General features: G+C 49.8%; 1 protein-coding gene across 3 annotated transcripts in view; it reads right to left on the bottom strand.

Moving 5' to 3' along the window:
* RHPN2 (rhophilin Rho GTPase binding protein 2) overlaps positions 1-25,671 on the bottom strand; it is a 74,247-nt gene extending 48,576 nt beyond the window's left edge. For 2 of the 3 annotated variants that reach the window (XM_064381507.1, XM_064381508.1), the window contains exons 1-2: positions 25,599-25,671; positions 7,581-7,696 (exon numbers count right to left, since the gene is read on the bottom strand). In XM_064381507.1, coding sequence (XP_064237577.1) covers positions 7,581-7,696; positions 25,599-25,667 — 185 coding nt within the window. In that variant the 5' untranslated portion in view covers positions 25,668-25,671. Of the gene's footprint in view, positions 1-7,580; positions 7,697-18,544; positions 18,562-25,598 lie in introns of those variants that run through there. The other variant, XM_064381509.1, reaches the window with a different exon arrangement.
* Positions 25,672-26,094: the final 423 nt, after the last annotated feature.

The raw sequence follows: 26,094 nt of genomic DNA, 5'->3' as shown, positions 1-26,094 counted from the left end.
TCAAAAAAAAAAAAAAAAAAGTTAAGAATGAGAAGAAGGCTGGACATGTGGCACATGCCTGGAATCCTAGCACTCTGGGAAGCCAAGGTGGAAGGAATGCTTGAGACCAGGAGTTCAAGAACAACCTGACCAACATAGCAAGACTCTTGTCTCTTAAAAAAAAAAAAAAGTTGGGGGGATGCTGGGCGCAGTGGCTCACTCCTGTAATCCCAGCACTTTGGGAGGCCGAGGCAGGCAGATCACTTGAGCTCAGGAGTTTGAGACCAGCCTGGGCAAAATGAGGAAACCCCACTTCTACCAAAAGTTAGCCAAGCATGGTGGCAGGCGCCTGTGGTCTCAGCTCGGGACTGGGATGCTGAGGTGGGAAAATCGCTTGAATCCAGGAGGCAGAGGTTGAAGTGAGCCAAGATTGCGTCACTGCACTCCAGCCTGGGTGACAGAGTGAGATCTCATCTCAAAAAAGAATGAGAAGGTGTCCCGCTTACTCGCTCTGAGTGACCAAACCACCACGTGTGAACAGGGGAAGAAGGCCACACTCAACTATTTCCTATAACGACTGATGACATCCATCTACACTTTTTCTTAATTTGGAGCCTCTGAGAACTTTTCCACCAAACAAAGCCCCTATGTGACGATAACTTCTCTGCCCAAGTCCCAAATTTCTTTAACATCCCAGTGTTTTGTCTTACAGATACATGTGACATTGGCATGGTGGCTCCCAACACTTTGGGAGGCTGAGGCAGGAGGATCACTTGAGGCCAGGAGTTCGAGACCAGCCTGGGCAATGGTCTCGAACTCCTGACCTCAGGTGACTTGCCCACTTCGGCCTCCCAAAGTGCTGGAATTACAGACATGAGCCACTGTGCCTGGCCTGAAAAGTTTTTGTTGTTTTTTTTTTTTCAATACATGTGGCTGGGAATGGGTGGCTCATGCCTGTAATCCTAGCACTTTGGGAGGCCAAGGTGGGTGAATCACGAGGTCAGGCATTCAAGATCAGCCTGACCAATATGGTGAAACCTCATCGCTACTAAAAATACAAAAATTATCTGGGCATGGTGGTGTGCACCTGTAGTCCCAGCTACTCAGGAGGCCGAGGCAGAAGAATTGCTTGAACCCAGGAGGTGGAGGTTGCAGTGAGCCAAGATCGTACTACTGCACTCCAGCTTGAGTGACAAAGTAAGACCCCATCTCGAAAAAAAAAAAAATGTATATTTTGCATTCTGTCCCTATTTGTTTTAGTGTAATTTTTTTTCTCCAGGTCTTTTAATAAAATTGTCCTTCCAGGAATAAGCACCTCGTTGACACAGTGACTTGCCACAGCTTCAGCGACCTTATTAGAGCAGCTTAGCCCTAGTCCATCTGATCCCAAATCCCGCTCTGCCAGGGATTCGAGAGGCTGCAGTGAGGACTGTCCCATCCCCTGCTGAGGTGGCTGATCAGCCAGACCCGCAGGACATCTGCTCCCTGCCTGTCTCTCGGTGGAGGAAGGCGGGACTTGGAGTTGGTGTCAGCCCCAAAGGCTATGGAGGGCTTACAAACCCCACCACAGACACACACCAGCCCTCCCACAACTGACAGTATGAGCTGTTATTAACCTCAAGTCACTCTCATGACAGCCAAGGCCACCCCAGGTTACTCCTGACCTAGAATTTCATCACCCCTAGGTCCAGGGGTCACAAAGTAAACTGGAGGCCTGAGAGACTTGTTCACTGGGCTCTCAGGGTGTTATTATCCACCCCCACTTAAAAGAGTCCCCAAAATTTAAAAATTCAACAATTGGTCAGGCACAGTGGCTCATGCCTGTAATCCCAGCACCTTGGGAGGCTGAGGCAGGCAGATTACTTGAGATCAGGAGTTCGAGACCAGCCTGGTCAACATGGCGAAACCTCATCTCTACTAAAAATACAAAAATTAGTGGGGCATGGTGGCAGATGCTTGTAATCCCAGCTACTCAGGAGGCTGAGGCAGGAGAATTGCTTGAACCCGGGAGGCAGAGGTTGCAGTGAGCCCAGATCGCGCTATTGCACTCCAGCCTAGGCAACAGAGCAAGACTCTGTATCGGGGCAGAATCAACAATCAATCAGAAGGTTTAAAAAAAAAATCCCCAAATCCCTAACTTCTCCTAGAAAAAAAATTAGAAGATGCAGCAACTCTGGCCCTAACCTCCCTGAGGCAAACTGCAGTTGCCCCATCCAGAGAGGGCATATGCTGTGGACTTCACCACAGTCCCCACCACTCCCTATTGTCTCACAGCACAGAATCCAGCCCCATTCAATCCTTTCAAGTCTACCTGATCCCTGTAAGCCTAGGAGCAAGACACTTTTAATCTAGCCCAACAATTCTCAGCACAACAGTGGAACCTGAAGTCCAGAGAGGTTAAACAACTGGCTCTTGTTCAAAGAACTAGTTAGCTAAAACCAGTTAAAACTAGGCAACCTGCTTTAAATTTCACAAAGATTGCCTCAATTTCAGAGAAACTTTGTCACATTTCTACCCCAGTTTTTCTCAAGGGAGGGAAGAAAGCTGAGAGAAGACAGAATATTGTCTCCGCTTGGCCTAAATGAAAAAGTACGGCCAGGCACGGTGGCTCACGCCTGTAATTTCAGCACTGTGGAAGGCCGATGCAGGTGGATCACCTGAGGTCAGGAGTTCGAGACCAGCCTGGTTAACATAGTGAAACCCCATCTTACTAAAAGTACAAAATTTAGCCAGGCATGGTGGCACATGCCTATAATATCAGCCACTAGGGAGGCTGAGGCATGAGATTTGCTTGAACCCAAATTAAGCTTGTTGTGGAGGTTGCCAATGAGCCGAGATCACACCACAGCACTCCAGCCTGGGCGACAGAATAAGACTCCATCTCAAAAAAGAAGAAAAAAACTGAAAATACATTTGAAGTATTTGGTATCGTCCTAAGCAAACTCCAGGAAGCTCATGGACTCCTGGCTCGAATAAGACTTTGAAGGATCACAAAGTCTGGTTTTTCAAGTGCCTGCCCAGCCACGATACCCTCCAACAGCCCTCAGGTAAGGGCTTAGCACCCCCATGTCCATTCCTGCATTTCTGGGGACATCTCCAAACATCCCCCACCCCTATTCCAGCCGTTCTACTTTCCTCTGGGGGCTGCGGTGGGAAACCTGAGAACCAGAAGACAGAAGGAAGGCAGGGCCCATTTTACAACTGAAACCACCCATGGCCTGCAGGGACAGCCACGTAATCGGTCGCCCAGGGACACCACGGGACCAGAGCGGCACTTGGCAAAACGCCCCATTTGTTTTAGGGAATCCGTTGGTGCTTACTGAGTCAGATTAATAAATACCTCCAGGGTTTCCTCTGACAACATTCTCCAGCAAGGGGCACTTTGAACCTTTGGGCCCCTGTGAGAATCATTAACAACCCCCCACCCCGACCCCTGCCAACCCAAGCAACTGCCAGTGTGACAATGAGCTTGAGCCAGGCTTGGGCCTCAGAAGGGGTGACTGCTGGTGTTGTTAAGAGAATAAGACACACAAAACTGTCCTAGTTCCTGCCTGAGAAAGTGCAAGTTCCCTGCTCCCAGGGGCCTCTCCAACCACCCTCTCTCTGTCTCTAAGGCTGGCCACCCTGAGCCAAACTCTATCACATTCAGAGTTCATTATTCCCTAGAGAACATCACTTCCTGAGGTGATTCGATTTGTTTACTTGTCTATGAAGGTCTCCTCCCATCCACCAACAAGAGAAATCCCAAAACAGGGCCTCGTCTGAACTGCGTGCACCTCACCTCTGCCTGCCACTTAAGAGGGGCTCAATAGCCAGGCACAGGGGCTCATGCCTGAAATCCCAGTACTTTGGGGGGCTGAGGCAAGAGGATCAGTTGAGGCCAGGAGTTTGAGACCAGCCTGGGCAACATGGTAAAACTCTGTCTCTACAAAAAATTTAAAAAAATTTTTTTCAATTGCCGGGCATGGTGGCTCATGCCTGGAATCCAAGCACTTTGGAGGCCAAGGCAGGTGGATCACCTGAGGTCGGGAGTTCAAGACCAGCCTGACCAACATGGTGAAACCCTGTCTTTATAAAAAAAAAAAAAAATTCAATTAGTAGGGTGTGGTGGTACACACCTGTAGCCCCAACTACTCGGGAGGCTGAGGAAGAAGAAATCGCTTGAACCTGGGAGATGGAGGTTGCAGTGAGTCAAGATTACGCCACTGCACTCCAACCTGGGTGGCAGAGCCAGACTCCATCTCAAAAAAAAAAAAAAAAAAATTAGCCGGGTGTCATGGTAACCTATGAAGGCACCACGGCCCTCTAGCCTAGGTGACAGAGTGAGATTCTTTCACAAGTCTCAAAAAACAAACAATAAAAGGAGGCCAGGTATGCTGGCTCAAACCTGTAATCCTGAGGCTGAGGCAGGAAGATTGCTTGAACCCAAGAGACCAGCCTGGGCAACATAGTGAGATCCCTGTCTCTTTAAAAAAATAAAATAAAACAGGCTGGGTGTGTTGGTTCACACCTGTAATCTCAACACCTTAGGCAGGTGGATCCCCTGAGTTCAGGAGTTTGAGACCAGCATGGCCAACATGGTGAAACCCATCTCTACAAAAAATGCAAAAGTTAGCTGGGGCGGGGCGGGGAGGGGCAGTGGTGGCACGCTCCTGTAATCCAGTTACTTGGGAGGCTGAGGCCCAAGAATCGCTTGAACCTGGAAGGCGGAGGTTGCAGTGAACAGAGAGCATGCCATTGCACTCCAGCCTGGGTAACAGAGCAAGCCTGGGCAAGAGAGCAAGACTCCATCTCAAAAACTAAATGAATGAATGAAAATAAATGAAGGTCAGGCATGGTTGGCTCATGCCTGTAATCCCAGCACTTTGGGAGGCCGAGATGAGTGGATCACCTGAGGTCAGGAGTTCAAGACCAGCCTGACCAACGTGGAGAAACCCCATCTCTACTAAAAATACAAAATCAGCTGGTCATGGTGATGCATGCCTGTAATCCCAGCTACTCAGGAGGCTGAGACAGAAGAATCACTTGAACCTAGGAGGCGGAGGTTGCAATGAGTCAACATCATGCCCTTCCACTCCAGCCTGGGCAACAAGCAAGACCCTGTTTCAAAACAAAACAAAACAAACTAAACCAAATCCAGCCCGACACAGCAGTAGCACTGCTTTTCCTGATGGAGTGGGTGGTTCAAGAGGGTTGCTTATATAATTCTTCTGGACCTCTGAAGTATTTCACAATAATAAATAAAAATAACTCACGCACTTAGAAGCACATTCAAACGCTGACAGGACTAAAATGAAAAGTGAGTCACCTCTACCCCCATCCCCAGTCTTGCCCCAAAGAGCCGAATCTGCTAACAGCTTCTACCTTCGTCCTCTTGTGTGTATGCAAAAGCATATGTACAACATCCTCTTTTTTTCTTTTGAGACAGAGTCTTGTTCTGTCACCCAGGCTGGAGTGCAGTGGCGCAATCTCGGCTCACCGCAATCTCTACCTCCCAGGTTCAAGCAATTCTCATGCTTCAGCCTCCTGAGTAGCTGGGATTATAGGCGTGCACCACTATACCTGGCTAATGTTTGTATTTTTAGTAGAGATGGGGTTTCACCACGTTGGCCAGGCTGGTCTCGAACTCCTGGCCTCAAATGATCCACCCACCTCGGCTTCCTAATGTGCTGGGATTATAGGCATGAGCCACCATGCCTGGCTGTATATGTACAACATCCATTAAACACACATACATGCACTCAGGGTGTGCTGCTCTGAACTTTTCTTTTTACCTCTTAATATCTCAGAGGTCTTGCCTAAGGAGCAAACACAGACTCATTCAGAAATGAACTGCCCCAAGGTCATGGCCAGAACCCCTCCTCCTGCTTGACTAAATGCTCAAGGGAGCAGCCCACGGGGAGGAGGTGATCCCACCATTCACTCAAGTCTGTGACCAGACGCTGGGAGCCTCAGAGCCTTGTGGCTCTTTTACAAACATTCAGTGTATCTGTTTTTCCAAACAACCCCTCAGGAAGGCTCCAGGTTCCCTAAGGCCTTCACAGATGAAGCTAACCCACTGGGAATACCCACAATCAATATCCTCGAAGATGTTTTGGCATCCTCGTCCCTGGAATCCCTGAAAGTCCCAGGAAGCTCCAAGGGACTTGCAGTTTCAAGCAGGTAAACCAGGCTCTTCTCTGCTGGAGTTCAGGTTCTGGGTCCCCAAAAGCACTCCATGTCTCTTCCTGAGGCCCCCGGAGGCATCTTTTTCACTCACCTGGGCAGCAGTATGGTGCCCACCTCAAGTAACATTGTAAAAGGTGGCATGGGGCCGGACGTGGGGGCTCATGCCTATAATTCCAGCACTTTGGGAGGCTGATGGATCACTGAGGCCAGGAGTTCGAGACCAGCCCAGCCAATACGGTGAAACGTCATCTCTATTGAAAAGAAAAGATTAGCCAGGCATGGTGGTGCACACCTGTGGTCCCAGCTGCTTGAGAAGCTGAGGCAGGAGAATCACTTGAACGCAGGAGGCAGAGGTTGCAGTGAGCTGCGATCAAGCCACTGCACTCCAGTCTGGGCGATGGAGCAAGACTGTCTCAAATCAAACAAACAAAAAGGTGGCACAGGGCTAAAAAGAGTCACCAGCAGAACTCTGAAGGAAGAAGAAACTCTGTACTGTTTGTAAACAGAATGAAGCTGGCACATTGTCTTTTGTCGCATTTTGTTGCCTGGAGAGGGTTTATACGGGTCTAGACACAAGTAAGGCTTCTCTGAGTTCTATGCTGGATAAGTAACTGTTCTACCACCAGAGCATACTAATGAGTGCCCTAGAGCACGGGGCTATGCTGAGCCCTCTCATTAGCAAGGTAGACACTGGCAATAGAAATGTCCCCCCTTTCTCTTTTCTTTTCTTTTTTTTTTTTTTTTGAGACAGGGTTTTGCTCTTGTTACCAAGGCTGGAGTGCAATGGCACGATCTCGGCTCACCGCAACCTCTGCCTCCTGGGTTCAGGCAATTCTTCTGCCTCAGCCTCCGGAGTAGCTGGGATTACAGGCACGTGCCACCATGCCCAGCTAATTTTTTGTATTTTTAGTAGAGACGGGGTTTCACCATGTTGACCAGGATGGTCTCAATCTCTTTGACCTCATGATCCACCCGCCTCGGCCTCCCAAAGTGCTGGGATTACAGGCTTGAGCCACCACGCCCGGGCCCCCCTTTCTCTTTCCTTTCTTTCCTTTATATATTCAATAAACATTTACCAAGCAGATTCTGCGCCAGGCATAATGTCAGGCAGTGGAGAAAAAAGACAAGTCCCAGAGAAAGCCAGAAAACAAACTTCAAGACAGTAATTGGGCTTCCCACCAAGATGGCTGACTGAATGGAGGCCAAATGCCACACCGCCCACATCCATCTGCCACCTACCCAATCCCCAAACACACAAACAGGCAGGGTAAAGTATCTGTTTCCAACATAACTGAGCTCCAGGCAAGAAAGGGATGACCGCAGATGCCAGAAATGAGAAGGAAAGCCAAAGCTGAAACCGAGAGCCAGGACTGGGAGTTTAGGGAACAGATGGTTAGGACTCAGGAGAGGCAGGGAAGCCAGAAGGCACCTACTTCAGAAGGTTTTCTGCTCCTGTCCTCATCCGCACGGCTTTCAGGATCTGCTGATTCAAAGCAGCTCTTTGGTTCTGCAATTTACTCCGACCAGTTTGTGCAAGGGGATTACAGCCCTGAGGAAAAATAAAAGATGCCCCTTCAGAGGTCAGCCACTTTAAAAATGATGACAGTGTTTAATATAATGGAAAACTAACTTTAAAAACAGTCTTTTCTGAAAAGAAAGCATCTACAGAGAAAATATTGAAAAGCATAAAGAAAAGTCACTCATAATAACACAATTCCAAAATAGCCACTGTGAATTGGTCTTTCCTTCTCATCTATTTTATTTATTTATTTTAATTTTATTTATTTCTTATTTTGGAGACAGGGTCTTAGCCAGGCGCTGTGGCTCATGCCTGTAATCCTAACACTTTGGAAGGCCAAGGCCGAGGCAGGTGCATCACTTGAGGTCAGGAGTTAGAGACCAGCCTGGCCAACATGGTGAAACCCTGTTTCTACTAAAAATACAAAAATTAGCCCGGTGTAGTGGTGTGAGCCTGTAGTCCAAGCCACTCAGGAGGCTGAGGGACAACAATCGCTTGAACCTGGGAGACAGAGGATGCAGTGAACTGAGATCGCGCCACAGCACTCCAGCCTCAGCAACCAAAGTGACAAAAATAAATTAATCCAGTAAATAATTAATTAAAGACATATCTCTAGGGCAGAGTTATAAGATCAAACTCCTTTAGGGCTACCGTGGACCAGCCCAATCATACTCCAGGACAGAAAGGCACACACTCCCTTGTGACTACTTCCCCTCATTGTTACTATCTACTTTTTTTTTTTTGAGACGGAGTCTTGCTCTGCTGCCCAGAACAGAGTGCAGAGACGTGATCCTGGCTCACTGCAATCTCCAACTCCTGGGTTCAAGTGATTCTCACGCCTCGGCTTCCCAGGTAACTGGGACTACAGGCGCATGTCACCATGTCCAGGTAATTTTTGTGTTTTTAGTAGACACTGGGTTTTGCCATGTTGCCCAGGCTGGTCTCAAATTCCTGACTTCAAGTGATCCGCCTGCCTTGGCTTCCCAAAGTGCTGGGATTACAGGGGTGAGCCACCGTGCGTGGGCTAGATCATACAATTTATTATATGTTTAACCATTTGAGGAGCTATCAGACTCTTCCAAAGTGGTTATACAATTTTACAACCCCGCTAACAGCATGAGAGTTCCAACTCATCTACATCTCACCAATACATGTGCTGGTCTATCCTTTTTATTAATGCTACATTGCGTGTATGCTATCGCTCGCTGTGGTTCTGAACTGTGTCTCCCTGAGAGTTAATGACGTCGAATATCTTTTCATTCATGAACTTATTGGCCATTGTATGTCTTCTTAGAAGAAACACCAATTTGGATCCTTTGCCCAGTTTTTTTTTTTGAGACACGATTTCAGTCTGTCACCCAGCCTGGACTGCAGTGGTGCGATCTTGGCTTACTGCAACCTCCGCCTCCTAGGTTCAAGTGGTTCTCCTGCCTCAGCCTCCTGAGTAGCTGGGACTACGGGTGCATGCCACCACACCCAGCTAATTTTTGTATTTTTTGGTAGAGATGGGGTTTTACCATGCTTGCCAGGCTGGTCTTGAACTCCTGACCTCAAGTGATCCGCCCACCTCAGCCTCCCAAAGTGCTAGGATTATGAGTGTGAGCCACCACACCTGGCCCTCCTTTGCCCAGTTTTAAACTGGGTTGTCTTTTTATCTGTATAGTTGAAAATTACAATTTTTAGTTTTTGCCAAGTTGACAAGCAAAAACAGATATCTCATTCTTCTAATGTGTATGTTTATTGTAACAGTGAAGGTAAAGGTTTTTCTGGATAATCTTGATCACTTAATTGTTTTTCAGCAAACTAACTGCCTGTGTTCTCTGACCATTATGCCCTGGGGTATTTGGATTACAACCTTTCATGCTATGAAGTTTAAGATCAGAATGAAAGCTTCATTTTAACTTAATGGTGTTCTTCCCACCGAAGACAGGTAGAAGCCCCAGGACCTGAGTTAGAACCACATTCCTCTTTGCCGCTTATCTCTACGCCCTGCCCACTGATGAAACTCCCTGGGAGTGGTCTGGCCAGCAAGTGAAGAGACTGCCCTTCCTCTCTCGCTGAGTCACATCTCAGGCCTGCACATACCTGGTCTCCCCAACCTCTCTGCCCAAGCCACAACCATGGCCCGGACCCCAAAAAGGTAGATATGAGTTATCTATAGCTGAAACCTTCTCAGGGATCCCAGTATTCTCCTTCCACAAAGATTTCTCGTTCTTGGCCAGGCATGGTAGCTCAAGCCTATAATCCCAGCACTTTGGGAGGCTGAGGCCAGAGGATCACTTGAGGCTGGGAGTTTGAGGCTGCGGTGAGCTATGACTGCACTACTGTACTCCAGCCTGGATAACAGAGTGAGACTCTGTCTCTACAAAGAATAATCATAAAAAATTTAAAATAATAAAACTAAAAGACTTCTCATTCTCATTTCCCAGCAGATCACCACCACCTGTCCCACACACAGCCCCACAACCTAATTTTATCTTCCCTGTCTCGAAAGGACACTTTCCCCTAAGTTCAAATTGCACAAATATTCAAATCTGAGCTGATATATATATATATATATAAATATATAAATATATATATATATATATATATATTTTTTTTTTTTTTTGAGGCAGAGTCTTGCTCTGTCACCCAGGCTGGAGGGTAGTGGTGCAATCTCAGCTCACTACAGCCTCCACCTCCCAGGTTCAAGTGATTCTCCTGCCTCAGCCTCCCAAGTAGCTGGTATTACAGGTGCAGGCCACCACACCTGACTACATTTTGTATTTTTAGTAGAGATGGGGTTTCACCATGTTGGCCAGGCTTGTCTCCAAACTCCTGACTGCAGGTGATCCACCTACCTCAGCCTCCCAAAGTGCTGGGATTACAGGCGTGAGCCACGACACCCCGCCCTGGAATGGATTTTAAAGTTAATATCATTTAAAGCAGGAAACGATCCCCGATTTTGTCTTTTTTTCAGATTTGAGATTAAAATATCTTTGGCCATGCACAGTAGCTCACACCTGTAATCCCAGAACTTGGGAGGCCGAGGCGGGTGGATCACCTGAGATCAGGAGATCGAGACCAGCCTAGCCAACATGGTGAAACCCCGTCTCTACTAAAAATACAAAAATTAGCCGGGTGTAGTGGTGTGCACCTATAATCCCAGCTACTCTGGAGGCTGAGGCAGGAGAATCACTTGAACCCAGAAGGCAGAGGTTGCAGTGACCTGAGATAACACCACTGCACTCCAGCCTGGGCAACAGAGCAAGACTCCATCTCAAAAAAACAAACAAACAAACAAACAAACAAAATTAAAATATCTTTAATGTGGGCCAGGTGAGGTGGCTCACATCTGTAATCCCAGCACTTTGGAAGGCTGAGGCAGGCGGATCACTGGAAGCCAGGAGTTTGAGACCAGCCTGGCCAACATGGCGAAACCTGTCTCTATTAAAAATACAAAAAAAATCAGCCGGGCATGGTGGCATGCGCCTGTAATTCCAGCTACTCGGGAGGCTGAGGTGATAGAATGGCTTAAACTGGGAGATGGAGGTTGCAGTGAGCTGAGATCATGCCACTGCACTCTAGCCTGGGCTACAGAGCGATACTCCATCCCCAACCCCGAAAAAAAAACCACGAAACTTTAATGTTAAGCTATTATAATTTAATATGTTAACATTAAAGAACTAAAACAACTGTCAGTCTATTTCCACTTCCGAAAATGACTATGGTTCAATTGGACTCAGAATTACCTGGATCTCCACTGCTGTGTTTCATTTTACAGGGAAGTTTGAATAACAAATTCCTTTCACGTACATTCCTGGAGTTCAGATAAGCAGCCATTCCAGCCTACAGATAAGAACTTTTTTTCTGTTCGTCTACTTTACCCAACTTCTGCCGGCTTGGAATTACTGCACCCTAACCAGCCCACAGTTGTGTGGTCAAGTTTCTAGATAAAGCATAGGAATGCTTAGGGTTAGATTTGACTGAGTAATTGGACCCAAAACCACATTACTTCTTCCTGACAGGTAAGGATGCTGGGCCCTGCTGGGGAATGCCAGAAATACCCTGGGGCTGTATGGAAACTTCCCTGAGAGGTAAACCTGGACAAGACTGCCAGGAAGACTCCCTGGCATCACCAGAAACTCAGCCATCTACTAGCCCCTGCCAGGGGCTGCTCTGTAGGGGCAAGGTAGGGGGTCTACCATCCTCACCCATAAATTTCTCTCCCCACCCCCAGTCTTGTCTAATAACAAGACCTTAGCCCTGAACAAATAGCTTCCAGAACAGCTGCTGCAACTCAGAGACTGGGATTGATTCTCAATAGAACACAGAGCTGCTTTGAAACTGGAGTGGGGGTTTGCACCAGGGACTCAGGCTAAAAGTCTCTCACTTGTGGGGCCAACTGAGCTGTCCTGACCTTGGGGGCTACTGTTGACAAGTTCTACAGTGACCTTCTCCTCCATGGAGTCTATTCCCTTCCCACACTAAGGTTCAGACATTTCCATCAGTCTGAAACTTAGAATGGTAGTCAGACAGCCAACCCCCAAGTAAACCAAGTACTCCATCCTGGCCAACTTGGTAAAACTCCATCTCTACTAAAAATACAAAATTAGCTGGGTGTGGTGGCACGCGCCACCAGTCCCAGCTACTCAGGAGGCTGAGGCACGAGAATTGCTTGAATCTGGGAGGTGGAAGTTGCAGTGAGCTGAGATCGCACCACTGCACTCCAGCCTGGGTGACAGAGCGAGACTCCATCTCAAAAAAAAAAAAAAAGAAAGAAAAGAAAGAAAAGCAAGTACTGAGTGAACCCCAGTGTCATCACCAGCTGTACAGGCGACTCCTGGGGTCGGCCCACTTATGTGGACCCTGGCAGGCGATCACAAGGTCAGGAGTTTGAGACCAGCCTGGCCACTATGGTGAAACCCTGTCTCTACTAAAAATACAAAAATTAGCCGGGCGTGGTGGCTCATGCCTGTAATCTCAGCTACTCAGGAGGCTGAGACAGGAGAATTGCTTGAACCCAGGAGGCGGAGGTTGCAGTGAGCCGAGATCCCGCCATTGCACTCCAGCCTGAGCAACAAAAAAGAAAAAAAAGTCAGAAAGAGAGCCCTTACCCAAAACCGACCATGCTGGCACCTTGATCTTGGATTTCTAACCTCTAGAACTGTGAAAAATAAGTGTGTGTTAAGTTAAAACAAAACAAAACAAAACAAAACAAAAAAACAAACTGGAGGCAGGCAGTTAATAAGGAAGAAAGGAAAGGATGGTCAAGCTACTCCTGGAATGGGGCAATTTTTCTTCCCCCATGGGGACACCTTTCCATTCTGGGCAGTGCCTGGCACCTGCTTCCCCTTCACCATGGGCAACGGTATGGGCCCTTCTTCCACACGGCCAAAGATAAAGCTCACACATGCAGAGGTGTTTCCAGCAAATCTAGGGCAACGTGCAAGCCTGGGATCTAGAGGTTCAGGCTAAAACTAAGTGAGAGATGACGCGGCAGGGCTGGGTCAGCTCCCAGCCAGAGAGACCTTCCCACAGGATACAGGAAGCCAGTTGTTGTTGTTGTTGTTTTTCTGAGACAGAGCTTTGCCCTCGTTGCCCAGGATGGAGTGCAATGGCGCAATCTTGGCTCACCGAAACCTCAACCTCCTCCCGGGTTCAAGCGATTCTCCTACCTCAGCCACCCAAATAGCTGGGATTACAAGCATTTGCCACCACACGCGGCTAATTTTCTTTTTTTTTTTTGTATTTTTAGTAGAGACGGGGTTTCACCATGTTGGCCAGGATGGTCTTGATCTCCTGACCTCGTGATCCACCCACCTCGGCCTCCCAAAGTGCTGTGATTACAGGCGTGAGCCACTACGCCCCACCAAAGGCAGGTGTTTTTAGCTGCTTCGCCAGCAAAGATTATTTTCTCTGCCTTTCTCATTCCTTCCTGGTTACGCAATCCCTCACTCAACCACCAAACGCTGGAAAACAGAATTGCTTGTTTATAAATTAGCCAGAGCTATCAACAAGAAAGCACAGAAAACAGCATGCATTACCCTGCAATACACACATACATCTAATTTAACTTTTCACCACACTGGAGATTCAGGGCAGGCTGGGTGGAAAGAATCTAGCTTGTCCATGTCCATAAAAATAAAAACGTGAATTTGGTACCTGTCAACAGCCCTCCTGCCCGTCTAGGATCTCCGCCAGGTGTCAGCGCTGGAGGTCGGGGCCCAGCCGTCTCCCCCAAGAATCCCAATCTATTCACACGAGGGAGGAGGGGGGCTCAATATGAATCAACACAGCCATAATCTTTAGTTACAAGCTCCCTTCAGTATGTTCCAGAAATCTCTATAAACTCCTACTGGGTGCCAATCATGGTTACTTTTCAACATGCTGAATAATTAGGCTTTTTTATTTTTTGAGATGAAGTCTTGCTCTGTCACCCAAGCTGGAGTGCAATGACACAATCTCAGCTCACTGCAACCTCCGCCTCCTGGGTTCAAGCAATTCTCCTGTCTCAGCCTCCCGAGTAGCTGGGATTACAGGAATGTGCCACCATGCCCAGCTAATTTTTATGTATTTTTTTTAGTAAAGACAAGGCTTTACCATGTTGGCCAGGATGGTCTCCAACTCTTGGTTTCAAGTGATCCACCCACATCAGCCTCCCAAAGTGCTGGGATTACAGACATGAGCCACCGCACCCAGTCTTGAATAACCAGGCTTTTACTGTGTCTCCCACAGTAAAAGCCTGGTTATTTTCAGACCAATAATATGCTTATTTCAACTGGCAGGACACATCAATAGTTTTAATAGGGGGCCAGGCACGGTGGCTCACACCTATAATCCCAGCACTTTGGGAGGCCGAGGTGGGTGGATCACGAGGTCAAGAGATCGAGACCATCCTGGTCAACAAGGTGAAACCCCGTCTCTACTAAAAATACAAAAATTAGCTGGGCATGGTGGTGCGCGCCTGTAGTCCCAGCTACTTGGGAGGCTGAGGCAGGAGAATTGCTTGAACCCAGGAGGCGAAGGCTGCGGTGAGCCAAGATTGTGCCATTGCACTCCAGTCTGGGTAACAAGAGCGAAATTCCGTCTCAAAAAAAAAAAAAAAAGAAAAGAAAAGTTTTAATAGTGTTTTGTTTTGTTTTGTTTTGTTTTTGAGACAGAGTCTGGCTCTGTTGCCCAGGCTGGAGTGCAGTGGCGTGATCTCAGCTCACTGCAACCTCCGCCTCCTGGGTTCAAGCGATTCTCCTGCCTCAGCCTCCTGAGTAGCTGGGATTACAGGCATGCTCCACCATGTCCAGCTAATTTTTGTATTTTAAGTAGAGACAGGTTTCACCATGTTGGTCACCCTGGTCTTGAGCTCCTGACCTCGTGATCCACCCACCTCGGCCTCCCAAAGTGCTGGGATTACAGGCATGAGCCACTGCACCCGGCCAACAATTTATCTAAAAAGCATCCCTGGTTTGGTAGAGGCGAGGCTGATATGTGCATGTGACTTTTAATTTGTATACCTTTGGGATTATCTTTTTGCAATTACTTATGTTACTTTTTTAATACAAATAATACTGGTGAAAAGAAACTACCTCTTATTATTTTATTTTTTATTTTTGAGACAGGATCTCACTCTGTTGCCCAGGCTGGAGTGCAGTGGTACTATTTCCGTTCACTGAAGCCTCAACGTCCTGGGGCTCAAGCAATCCTCCCACCTCAGCCTCCCAAGAAGCTGAAACTACAGGTCCAAACCACCACGCCTGGCTAATTTTATTGTATTTTTTGTAGAGACAGGGTTTCTCCAATGCCGCCCAGGCTGCTCATACGATCCGACCACCCTGGCCTCTTATAGTGCGGGGGATTACAGTTGTGAGTCACTGCATCTAGCCCTGTTTTTGATCATCTCTCCTTTCTCTTCTTTTTTTTTGAGACAGAATCTTGCTCTGTCGCCCAGCAGGCTAGAGTGCATTGGCACAATCTCGGCTCACTGCAACCGCCACCTTCCAGGTTCAAGCGATTCGCCTGCCTCAGCTTCCTGAGTAGCTGGGATTACAGGCACACAGCACCACGCCCAGCTAATTCTGCATTTTTAGTAGAGGAGATGTTTCACCATGTTGTCCGGGCTGGTCTTGAACTCCTGGCCTCAAATGATCCTCCTGCCTTGGACTCCCAAAGTGCTGGATTACAGGCATAAGCTACCACGCCAGGCCCCTTTTCTCTTCTTACAATCAAATGGAAACCTGGCCATAGGGAACCCTGAGGGTCTGAATGGGCAGCCCTGAGGGACTCACATCATTCACTGTGGTCTCTCTGTCCCTGGTGCTGCAAGTGGGGGACCTTGTCCTCCCCTGGCACCCATTACTGCCTCTCTGCCAGACACCCAGCCTCTGGCTGAGCTGTACCTGCAGTTCCACTGTGCCTTATGGCCACCTCCAATGCAGCCTTTGTACATGGGACTCTGGTACCTGAGCCAGAGGAGGAAGTGTTGATCAGGCCAGTGCCCAGTAGCATCAGGTGGCTTGTGGCAATCATCCAAATAGCCCCAGGAAACAAGGGACATTTACAGTGTTACAGCTCATCACGTTGACTCTCCTCTGAGTCACCATGAAAATTCTGTTTCTGCCAAGGGACATCTCCTGGCCAGGATCCCCCAGTGGAGGGCTGTTGGTAATGCAGGCCCTTGGGGCTGATGGCAGATATCATGCAGCTGGGCAGACCCTCTCCAAGGCCACAGTCAGCCTGCATCCAGCCTGGCCTTCAAGATCTGGCTTAGGGCTGGGTGCAGTGGTTCACACCTGTAATAGCCCACCACTGAGATGGGATGATTGCTTGAGGCCAGGAGTTCAAGACCAGCTTAGTCAACACAGTAAGACCCCATCTCTACAAAAAAAACAAATTTTAAATCAGCCAGGTGTGGTCATTTTTAATCGTGTTTGTAGTCCCAGCTACTTGGGAGGCTGAGGCAGGAGGATCACTTGAGCCCAGGAGGTCAAGGCTGCAGTGAGCTATGATGGTGCCACTGCACTCCAGCCTGGGTGACAGAGCCAGATTCCGTCACCCTAAAAAAAAAAAAAAATTGGCCAGGCATGGTGGCTCATGCCTGTAATCCCAGCACTTTGGGAGGCCGTGGCAGGAGGATCATAAGGTCAGGAGATTGAGACCATCCTGACCAACACGGAGAAACCCCGTCTCTACTAAAAATACACAAATTAGCTGGGTGTGATGGCGCATGCCTGTAGTCCCAGCTACTTAGGAGGATGAAGCAGGACAACCGTTGAACCCTGGAGTCAGAGGTTGCAGTGAACCAAAATCGCGCCACTGCACTCCAGCCTGGCAACACAGTGAGACTCCGTCTCAAAAAAAAAAAAAAAAAAAAAAAAAAAATCTGATCAGAACTTGATGGAGAAATCAGGGGTGGGGTCAGCATCACCAACCTTTACTCTCCTCTGCCTCCCTCCCTGTCTACCTGGCAACTGCCCCGAGGCTCCAAGGGGATGGATCTAAACTGCCAGAGGGGTAACATCAGTACCAACAGAGCTGAGGTTGCTGATCCTGCATGAGCCACGCCGTGCCTGGTAGACTCAGCCCATCCGAAGGCTTCCGCATCCACACGTGTGGTCATAAAGGATACACACAAGTGTCTAACATTAAATTAGCCCTCGCCAAGATGAATGCTGCTCATTCCGAGAACACATCCCTGCTCCTTGCAGAGGACTGCAAGGAGCTTCTGGGTTAAAACAAACAACAACAAACAAAAATGATCCTCCTTCCTTCTCTGCTGGAGCCTCCAGGAAGCCCCAGAGCCAATAGAGACCATAAACCAGGACACAATGAACCCAGAGGCCCCGACCAGCCTGGAGTTTTCTGTGAACAAGAAACAACTTCTACAGCTCTTGAGTAAAAACAAAGGAGCTAAATTCATTTGGGGGTATTAGCATTCCCAAAGGATGAAGAGGCAGAGATAAGAAGTGACAATGCCTCACTGTGTACTCACTCTCTCCTTCCACAGAGTACCACGACCTTTCATTTCCAGCCTTTCCGTGGCCCTAGGGAAAGACTTTCTCTGGTTTCTTTCCAGCTGCTTTTCTTCATGGTCAAGAACAGATTTTCCTGTGAGTTTTAATACTATGGGGTACAGGGGCAGTTGCAGGAAAGGAATCTGCTATCAGGATGCAGCATTCTAGAAACTTACATTATTCTGCAATTAACTATAGGCCAGAGCACAATAATTCTTCCAAGATTTTCAGTAGGAAGTGCATAAAAATCTGGGGAAAAGAAGTTACATTTCCATTGGTTGTCTTTTTGAGAAAGTAATTTATAGTAATCTTATAGAGCTGTACTTCTGTTTAAACACAAAAACATAGTGAGAAAGATAAAAATATGAGAAGCCAGGGCAAGCCGGGTGTGGTGGCTCATGCCTGTAATCCCAGCACTGTGGGAGGCTGAGGCTTGACCCCAAAGAATTCGAGACCAGCCTGGGCAACATAGTGATGAGAACCTGTCTCTATAAAAAATTAGCCAGGCTTGGTGGCTCATACCTGTTGTCCCAGCTACTCAGGAGGCTGAGACAGGAGGATTGCTGGAGGCTGGGAGGTCGAGGGTGCAGTGAGCTACGATCATGCCACTGCACTCCAGCCTGGATGAAACAGCGACACCCTGTCATGAATAAAAAAGGTAAGGCGCAGTGGCTCACGCCTGTAACCCCAGCACTTTGGGAGGCAGAGGTGGGGAGATCACAAGGTCAGGAGTTTGAGACCAGCCTGACCAATATGGTGAAACCTCGTCTCTACTAAAAATACAAAACCTTCTTCCTTCAGGTCCAAAAAAAACAAAAAAATACAAAACTTAGCCGGACGTGGTGGCGGCCTGTAGTCCTAGCTACTCGGGAGGCTGAGGCAGGAGACTTACTTGAACCTGGGAGGTGGAGGTTGCAGTGAGCCGAGATCATGCTATTGCACTCCAGCCTAGGCGACAGAGTGAGAAAAGAAAAAGAAAGAAAAGAAAAGAAGGAAAGAGAAAAGAGAAGAAAAGAAAAAGTGAGAGAGACATGATTTTATAATAGACCTGAAAGGTTTCTTTTTTCAGAGACCTCCCAAGATGCCAGCAGAGATCAGGAGGTCCATACTGGGGGTGTCAATGCCCATCCTGAGGCTAAGTTATGTTCTGAGGCTCTGTACGGCCAAGTCATCCTACCTGATTCCAAAAAGGCCAATTAATAAGGGGAGTCCTGGGCCGGGCACAATGGCTCACCCCTGTAATCCCAGCACTTTGGGAGGCTGAGACAGGCAGATCACCTGAGGTTGGCAGTTTGAGACTAGCCTGGCCAACATGCTGAAATCCCATCTCTACTAAAAATACAAAAATTAGCTGGGCATGGTGGCACATGTCTGTAATCCCAGCTACTCGGGAGGCTGAGACAGGAGAATTGCTTGAACCCAGGAGGCGGAGGTTGTAGTGAGCTGAGATCACGCCACTGCACTCCAGCCTAGGCAACAAGAGCGAAACTCCATCTCGAAAAAAAAAATAATCAAGGGGACTCCCTCCATCCCCCACCAGTGACTGTCTTACACATTCAGGATTCATGTCCAGGCCACATAAGGAACTTTTGAGCAATTAGGTGCACAAGACACAGTTGAAGCTCTGTTTAAGGCCCATGGACTACCCCACTTTTTGCTCTCTAGCCAAGAGGCTGATTCCAGGCTAGGCACAGTGGCTCATGCCTGTAATCCCAGCACTTTGGGAGGCCAAGTTGGGTGAATCACTTGAGGTCAGGAGTTCGAGACCAGCTTGGCCACCATGGTGAAACCCCATCTCTACTAAAAATACAAAGATTAGCTCGGCATGGTGGCCAATGCCTGTAATCCCAGCTACTTGGGAGGCTGAGGTAGGAGGATCGCTTGAGCCCTGGAGGTGGAGGATGCAGTGAACCGAGAGTCTACCACTATACTCCAGCCTGGGTGACAGAGCAAGACTCCATCTCAAAAAAAAAAAAAAAAAAAAAAAGCCAAGAGGCTGATTCCTTTTCAAGCATCATGCATGGCCGGAGCCATCCCAACAAAGCACCAATTCCGAGCCCGGCTCAGCACTCCAGGAAATGAGACCTGCTGGGAACTTCTGCCAAAGAAACCATATCGAGTCAGGGTCGGGAGTGCCGCTGAACCTCCCGAGGGGTCAGGCACTGAGCTGTCACTCCATAAATCCTTTTCGGATGAATGGAGCAGAATGGCATTTTAAAGAAAAGGGGAGGAAAGGCATGACACAGAGAACAGGATGAAAGAGAAGCCTGACTTTAGTGGAAATTCATTTGATCGTTCAGTGTGCACAAAATCCCAACAGTCAAGATACAGGCGTGTGGGGACTCACGCCTATAATCTCAGCACTTTGGGAGGCCAAGGCAGGTGAATCACTCGAGGTCAGGAGTTAGAGACCAGCCTGACCAATGTGGTGAAACCCCATCTCTACTAAAAAATACAAAAACTAGCCAGGCATGGTGGTGCATACCTGTAATTCTAGCCACTTGGGAGGCCGAGGCACAAGAATTGCTTGAACCGGGGAGGTGGAGGTTATTACAGGGAGCTGAGATTTACCACTGCACTCCAGCCTGGGGAACAGAGCAAGATTCCATCTCAAAAAAAAAAAAAAAAAAAAAAAAAAAAAAAATAGAGGATGGGAAGCCAGACCTGGGGAGAGATGCTCCAACATTCCAACTGCATCTCCAATCTCAGGGGCCGTCACTCACTGCCCCCGGCTGGCTCAGCCACCCAAGCACTGCAGCTGCTATTGGCAACCCTCACCCCCTCCTCAACTCCTGTGATCCCTCCCCAGCTCACCTTCTCCCTGAATCTCCAGTCATCCCCACCCACTTCCTCACCTTTGTCTTTAACTGGCTCTGGACTTCCTCATTCTAAAACAAAGCTGCCTTCTCTCTCCTCAGTTCCCCTCTGTCTCCAGCAATATTTTCCCTGCCCTTCTCCCCCTGTACCCTGTCACACTGACTTTTGTCCCCAACTCTCAACCATGCATTTCCTAAAGACTCCTAAAGGACTAAATCCAGGACCTTCCAGCATCCTTCTGACTCGTCAAGCCTTGCTCCACTAAAATGACTGACCTCTCAGCTTCCTAGACACCGCCACCGTTGTGGCTTCCCTCCCACTCTCTACCCACCCCTAAAGCAGAAGAACTCTTCCCTTCTTTTTTTTTGAGACGGAGTTTCGCTCTTGTTACCCAGGCTGGAGTGCAATGGTGTGATCTCGGCTCACCGCAACCTCCGCCTCCTGGGTTCGGGCAATTCTCCTGCCTCAGCCTCCCGAGTAGCTGGGATTACAGGCACGCGCCACCTTGCCCAGCTAATTTTTTATATTTTTAGTAGAGACGGGGTTTCACCATGTTGACCAGGATGGTCTCGATCTCTTGACCTCGTGATCCACCCGCCTCGGCCTCCCAAAGTGCTGGGATTACAGGCGTGAGCCACCGCGCCCGGCCCTGAACTCTTCCCTTCTAGCCCAGATCCTTTCACTCAGTACCCCGACTGCTTCCCAACTGGTGCCACCCAAAACTGCACCTCCAGCGAGGGCGTCCACATGGCTGTGGGACCATGGAGTGTGCTCTCCAGTGGGACCACCATGTGGATATCCCACGGGGACCTCAAGTCTACCCATCCATGCACTAGCCTCACGTTCACCCCATCTCGAGGAGGCACATGACCAGACACCTCAGGCAGGCATTGTGACGCTTTTTTTTTTTTGAAACAGGGTCTCATCCTGTTGCCCAGGCAGGAATGTAGTGGCGTGATCTTGGCTCACTGCAGCCTCCACCTCCCAGGCTCTCCGATCCTCCTGCCTCAGCCTCCTGAGTAGCTGGGACCACAGGCGGTGCCACCAAACCTGGCTAATAGGCAGGCATTTTGGATTCTCATTGGCAGCTCCTTCCCTGCCATAACCTGTCCCATCAGTCCTTTCCCTCTCTACCCGACACCGCCTTTTCTCCAGGTCTATCATTCCAACTTTCTCATCCCTGGAATCCCTGCCATCACTGTGGCCCTCTGGTCTGAGCTAAGAGTACAAGCTCGTGGAAAGAATGGGTGACTGAGGCTGTGTTTACAATGCCCTTTTTTTTTTTTTTTTTTTGAGACAGGGTCTTGCTCTGTCATCCAGGCTGGAGTGCAATGACATGATAACAGCTCACTGCAGCCTTGACTTCCTGGGCTTGGAATATCCTCCCACCTCAGCCTCCTGAGTATATGGGATTACAGGAACACACCACTATGCCAGGCTGATTTTTAAACTTCTTGTAGAGATGGGGTCTTGCTATGTTGCCCAGGCTGGTCTTAAATTCCTGGCCTCAAGCGATCCTCCTACTTCGGCCTCCCAAAATGCTGGGATTACAGGTGTGAGGCACCCCACCCCACCCACAGCACTTTCAGTCACTGACTGTATCATTAATAGTCCCTAACAGAGAAGGAAGGGCAAAGATGATAGGTATTAAAAGGGGCTAAATCCCCCCCAATGCCTCCCTGCCTGGCTCCACCATAGCTTCTTTCCCATCCCTCACCCATTCACCATTCAGGGATCGAAGTGGTCTTTCTCGTACACTAATCTCACAGGTCTGGTCCTGCTTTAAATACTTTGATGGATTCCACAGTTTCCAGGTCAATCAAGATGCATGACCCTGAACTGCCTGGCTCCCACTAACACCTCCACACCCTGGGGGTCCCTACAAAGCACTCACAATGCCACAGCTCTCAACAAGCTGTTCCCTCTGCCTGAAGGGCTCTTCCTCCCCTTCTTCACCTGGACAGCACCTGCCTTTCATTCGGCCAGCATTTTGTTTTAATTTTTACTTTTTTAAATGAACTTCTTGTAGAGATGGGGTCTTGCTGTGTTGCCCAGGCTGGTCTGGAATGCCTGGCCTCAAGCAATCCCCCTGCCTCAGCCTCCTAAACTACTGGGATTACAGGTATGAGCCACCATACCCGGCCCGCATTTGCTTTAGGTCAAATAGGCTCAGGTCATAGATGAGGAAAGATTCAACATCAACACCTTTTATTTTCCTAAGACAAATAGACTCTTTGAACTGGAATGACTTAACATGGAGTAGCACAACAATCATTACAAGGTCTCATTTTGAAAACTGATGCTTTTAAGTGAAGCAATGAGTCCTCTTATTTTGCACCCCTGATTCTCTCATCCAGCACCAGAGAAACTGCATCTAAAAAACGTGGCCAGGTGCAGTTGCTCATACCTGTAATCCAGCACTTTGGAAGGCTGAGGCAGGTGGATCACTTAAGGTCAGGAGTTTGAGACTAGCCTGGTCAACATGGTGAAAGCCCGTTTCTACTAAAAATACAAAAATTAGCCAGGCGTGGTGGCACACACCTGTAATCCTAGCTACTCGGAAGGCTTGCTTGAACCCTTCACTTGCAGTGAGCCAAGATCACGCCACTGCACTCCAGCCTGGGTGACAGAGTGAGTGAGACTCTATCTCAAAAAAAAAAATAAATAAATACACTGGGTGCGGTGGCTCACACCTGTAATCCCAGCACTTTGGGAGGCTTAGTTGGGCAGATCACCTGAGGTCGGGAGTTCAAGACCAGCGTGACCAACATGGAGAAACCCAGTCTCTACTAAAAGTACAAAAATATAGCCAGGCATGGTGGCGCATGCCTGTAATCCCAGCTACTCAGGAGGCTGAGGCAGGAGAATCACTTGAACCAGGCAGGAGAATCACTTGAATCTTGGTGAGCCAAGATTGAGCCATTATACTCCAGCCTGGGCAACAAGAGAGAAAATCCATCCCTCACCAAAAAAAAAAATTAGCTGGGCTGGGTGGTGGGCGCCTGTAATCCCAACTACCCGGGAGGCTGAGGCAGGAGAATCACTTGAACCCAGGAGGCAGAGGCTGCAGTGGGCCGAGATCACACCTTTGCACTCCAGCCTCGGCACAAGAGCAAAACTCTGTCTCAAAAAATAATAACAACAAATTAAAAAGTGAAAAACACCCAACTGTGCACCTTTCCTAGCTCCCTTGGCCATCCACTGTCTTTCCCAGTGAGGTGCCAAGAAGTCCTCCCCTGGGCTGGCAGACGTGGAGGACTCCCACAGGAAAACGTGCTCTGGAAGGCTTGGGCCCACCCCTCACAGGTGTACTCCTCTCGCTGCCATTTTCCCCCAGGTGCTGGTGGAGTGCCAGAGCTACACCTGTTCAGAGAACAATCTGGGGAGGAAAGGTCCCAGAAAGAGGCAGCAACTTGTGGGAGGCCACACAGCAATTTTGTGGGAGTGGCAGTCAAGCCCCGGGGCCTGAGGACAGACACAGGAATTCCCAGGCCAGGCCTCCTCCTGCAATTCCATAGCCTGTGATCCTCTGTCCCAAACGCTACACATAATTAGAAGCTATAATCCTGTAATTCCATGATGACATCTTTGAACTTAAATATACCTCAAAACTACTTTTTTTTTTTTTTTTAAAAAAAAAGCTAAAAGCAACTTCACAAAAAAGTTTTCCCACTCTGTCCCACACTATCCTGCCCAGGGCCCCTCACCAGTGAGCAAAACCCCAAGTCTCTCTGTGTCACCTGGGAGAAGGAGCAAGACGCCAAGACCATTTAGGAACTGGATCCTTAGGCTTTGAACAATCAAGAATTGATTCGTTTGTGGGAAATAGTTTCACTTCCCTATTTATAATTATGCACTGTCGTATCTATTACAAAAACAAAAATCAACAACAATCTCTACACCCACTCAGTGATCCCTGGCCAAAGGCCAAAAGCTATTTTTAGACTCCCTCGGGACCTAGAGGGAGGAAGGCGTGGAAGGTATAACCATGACTCCCGGCTCCAAACCATCTTTGTAGCCCAGGTCCTGCCGCCTGCGGGTATCCCACGGCCCCTGCTCCGCGGGCTGGGGTCGCTTTTGAGGCACTGAGTTCCCTGACTGTGATCTTCTGGGCAGAAGGCGGCAATGTGAGCCCCAGAGCTTCAGGGACGTGCCAAGAGCCCGCGAGGCCCGCCCGCGCTCGCAGCCGGCCCCCGCCAAGTCTCCCGGACAACAAGATAAATCCGCTTTCACACAGTGAGACGCGCAAGATCGCCGGGCTCACCTGCGGCGCTCACGCCCTCCTAGACGACCCGGAGCCGAGGAGGGGGCAACGGCGGAGGCCCTCTCCCACCAGCAGCTCTCCCCTGCCCCATGAAAAGTCCCACAGGCGGGCGTGGAAGCATTTTGTAGGCAAAAAGAGACAGCTGGCCGGGCGCAGTGGGTCGCGCCTGTAATCCTAGCACTTTGGGAAACAGGGGTGGGAGGATCCCTTGAGCCCAAGAGTTCGAGACCAGTCTGGGCAACAGAGCGAGACCCCAATTCTACAAAAAATTAGCCTGGCGAGGTGGCGCGCCTGCAGTCCCAGTTACTCGGAGGCTGGGGCTGGAGGATCGCTGGAGCCTAGGAGGTCGAGGCTGCAGCGAGCTATAATCGCGCCACTGCACTCCAGCCTGGGCAACAGAACGAGACCTCGTCTCCTCAAATAGGAGACCGCCAACCCTCCTGGGATGGTCTTTCTACCTCTACCCGCGCTCCCACCAAGCGCTCCTGCAACGCGCCCAGAAGCCAAGGGCGCCAGCGCAGCCAGGAACCGGTCCTTTCCCCAGGCACTAGGGATCGCAAGCGCGGGGGTTGTGTGTGGGGGCGACCAGAGCACCCCTCCAGGTCCTACGCCCGCACCTGCGCGGGGCGGCCACATGCGCCTCCCGTACTCCCCGCCCAGCCCCGGATGCCACCTGCCCTGGACGCCTGGAACACCGCCGCCCTCCTTCCTCCCCGCCGGCCTCCGGCCGGCCAGCGCCGGCCCAGTGCGCCCCCTCCCCCTCCTGGCCTGGTGGACCCCGACCGCGCGCTCCCGCAGCCTCTGTACGGCCCGGGAGGAAGGAGGTCTGGAGCCCGCAGGTCCCCGCCCGCCCAAGGCCGCCCACCTTCCGAAAGTAGCCATCGTTCTCCTTCTCCAGCGGCTCGGGGGTCGCGGGCAGCAGCGCGTCGGTCATGCTGGCGGCGCGGGCGCGGAGGGCGGACTGAGCCGCGGCGGTCAAGGCTGGCCGGAGAGGACGCGCGGCCCCGCCCCTTGCCCCGCCCTTCCCCTCCCCTCCACTCCCGCCCAGTCCCACGGGCCTTCTAGCCCCGCCTGGGACCCAGCCCCGGAACCCTAGAGACGCTCCCCTCCCCGCCCCGCCCCGCCCCGGGCCTCGAGCCCGCGCTCCTAGCGGCGCTCGTCACCCAGAGACCTGCACCTGGGCGCGGCGCCTCGGGGTTGTCTCTGGGCGTCGTAGCTGGCTCAACTTTGCGAGCGCTGCGAGGGCGCAGGGACGGCACAGAGGTGTCAGGGGCCGGAGCGAAGCCTCTTTCTGGGCACCTGCGCCCTGTCCTGGAGCCCGGGGAGTCAATGAGGAGGACGTGGGTCCAAGCGCGTCCCTC

The sequence above is a fragment of the Aotus nancymaae genome, unplaced genomic scaffold (genome assembly GCF_030222135.1).
Source record: "Aotus nancymaae isolate 86718 unplaced genomic scaffold, 86718_ANA_hifiasm-v0.15.2.pri h1tg000028l, whole genome shotgun sequence".
NCBI lineage: Eukaryota > Metazoa > Chordata > Mammalia > Primates > Aotidae > Aotus > Aotus nancymaae.
The sequence above is the reverse complement of the archived record's forward strand: the minus strand, read 5'-3'. Positions and strand labels throughout refer to the sequence as shown.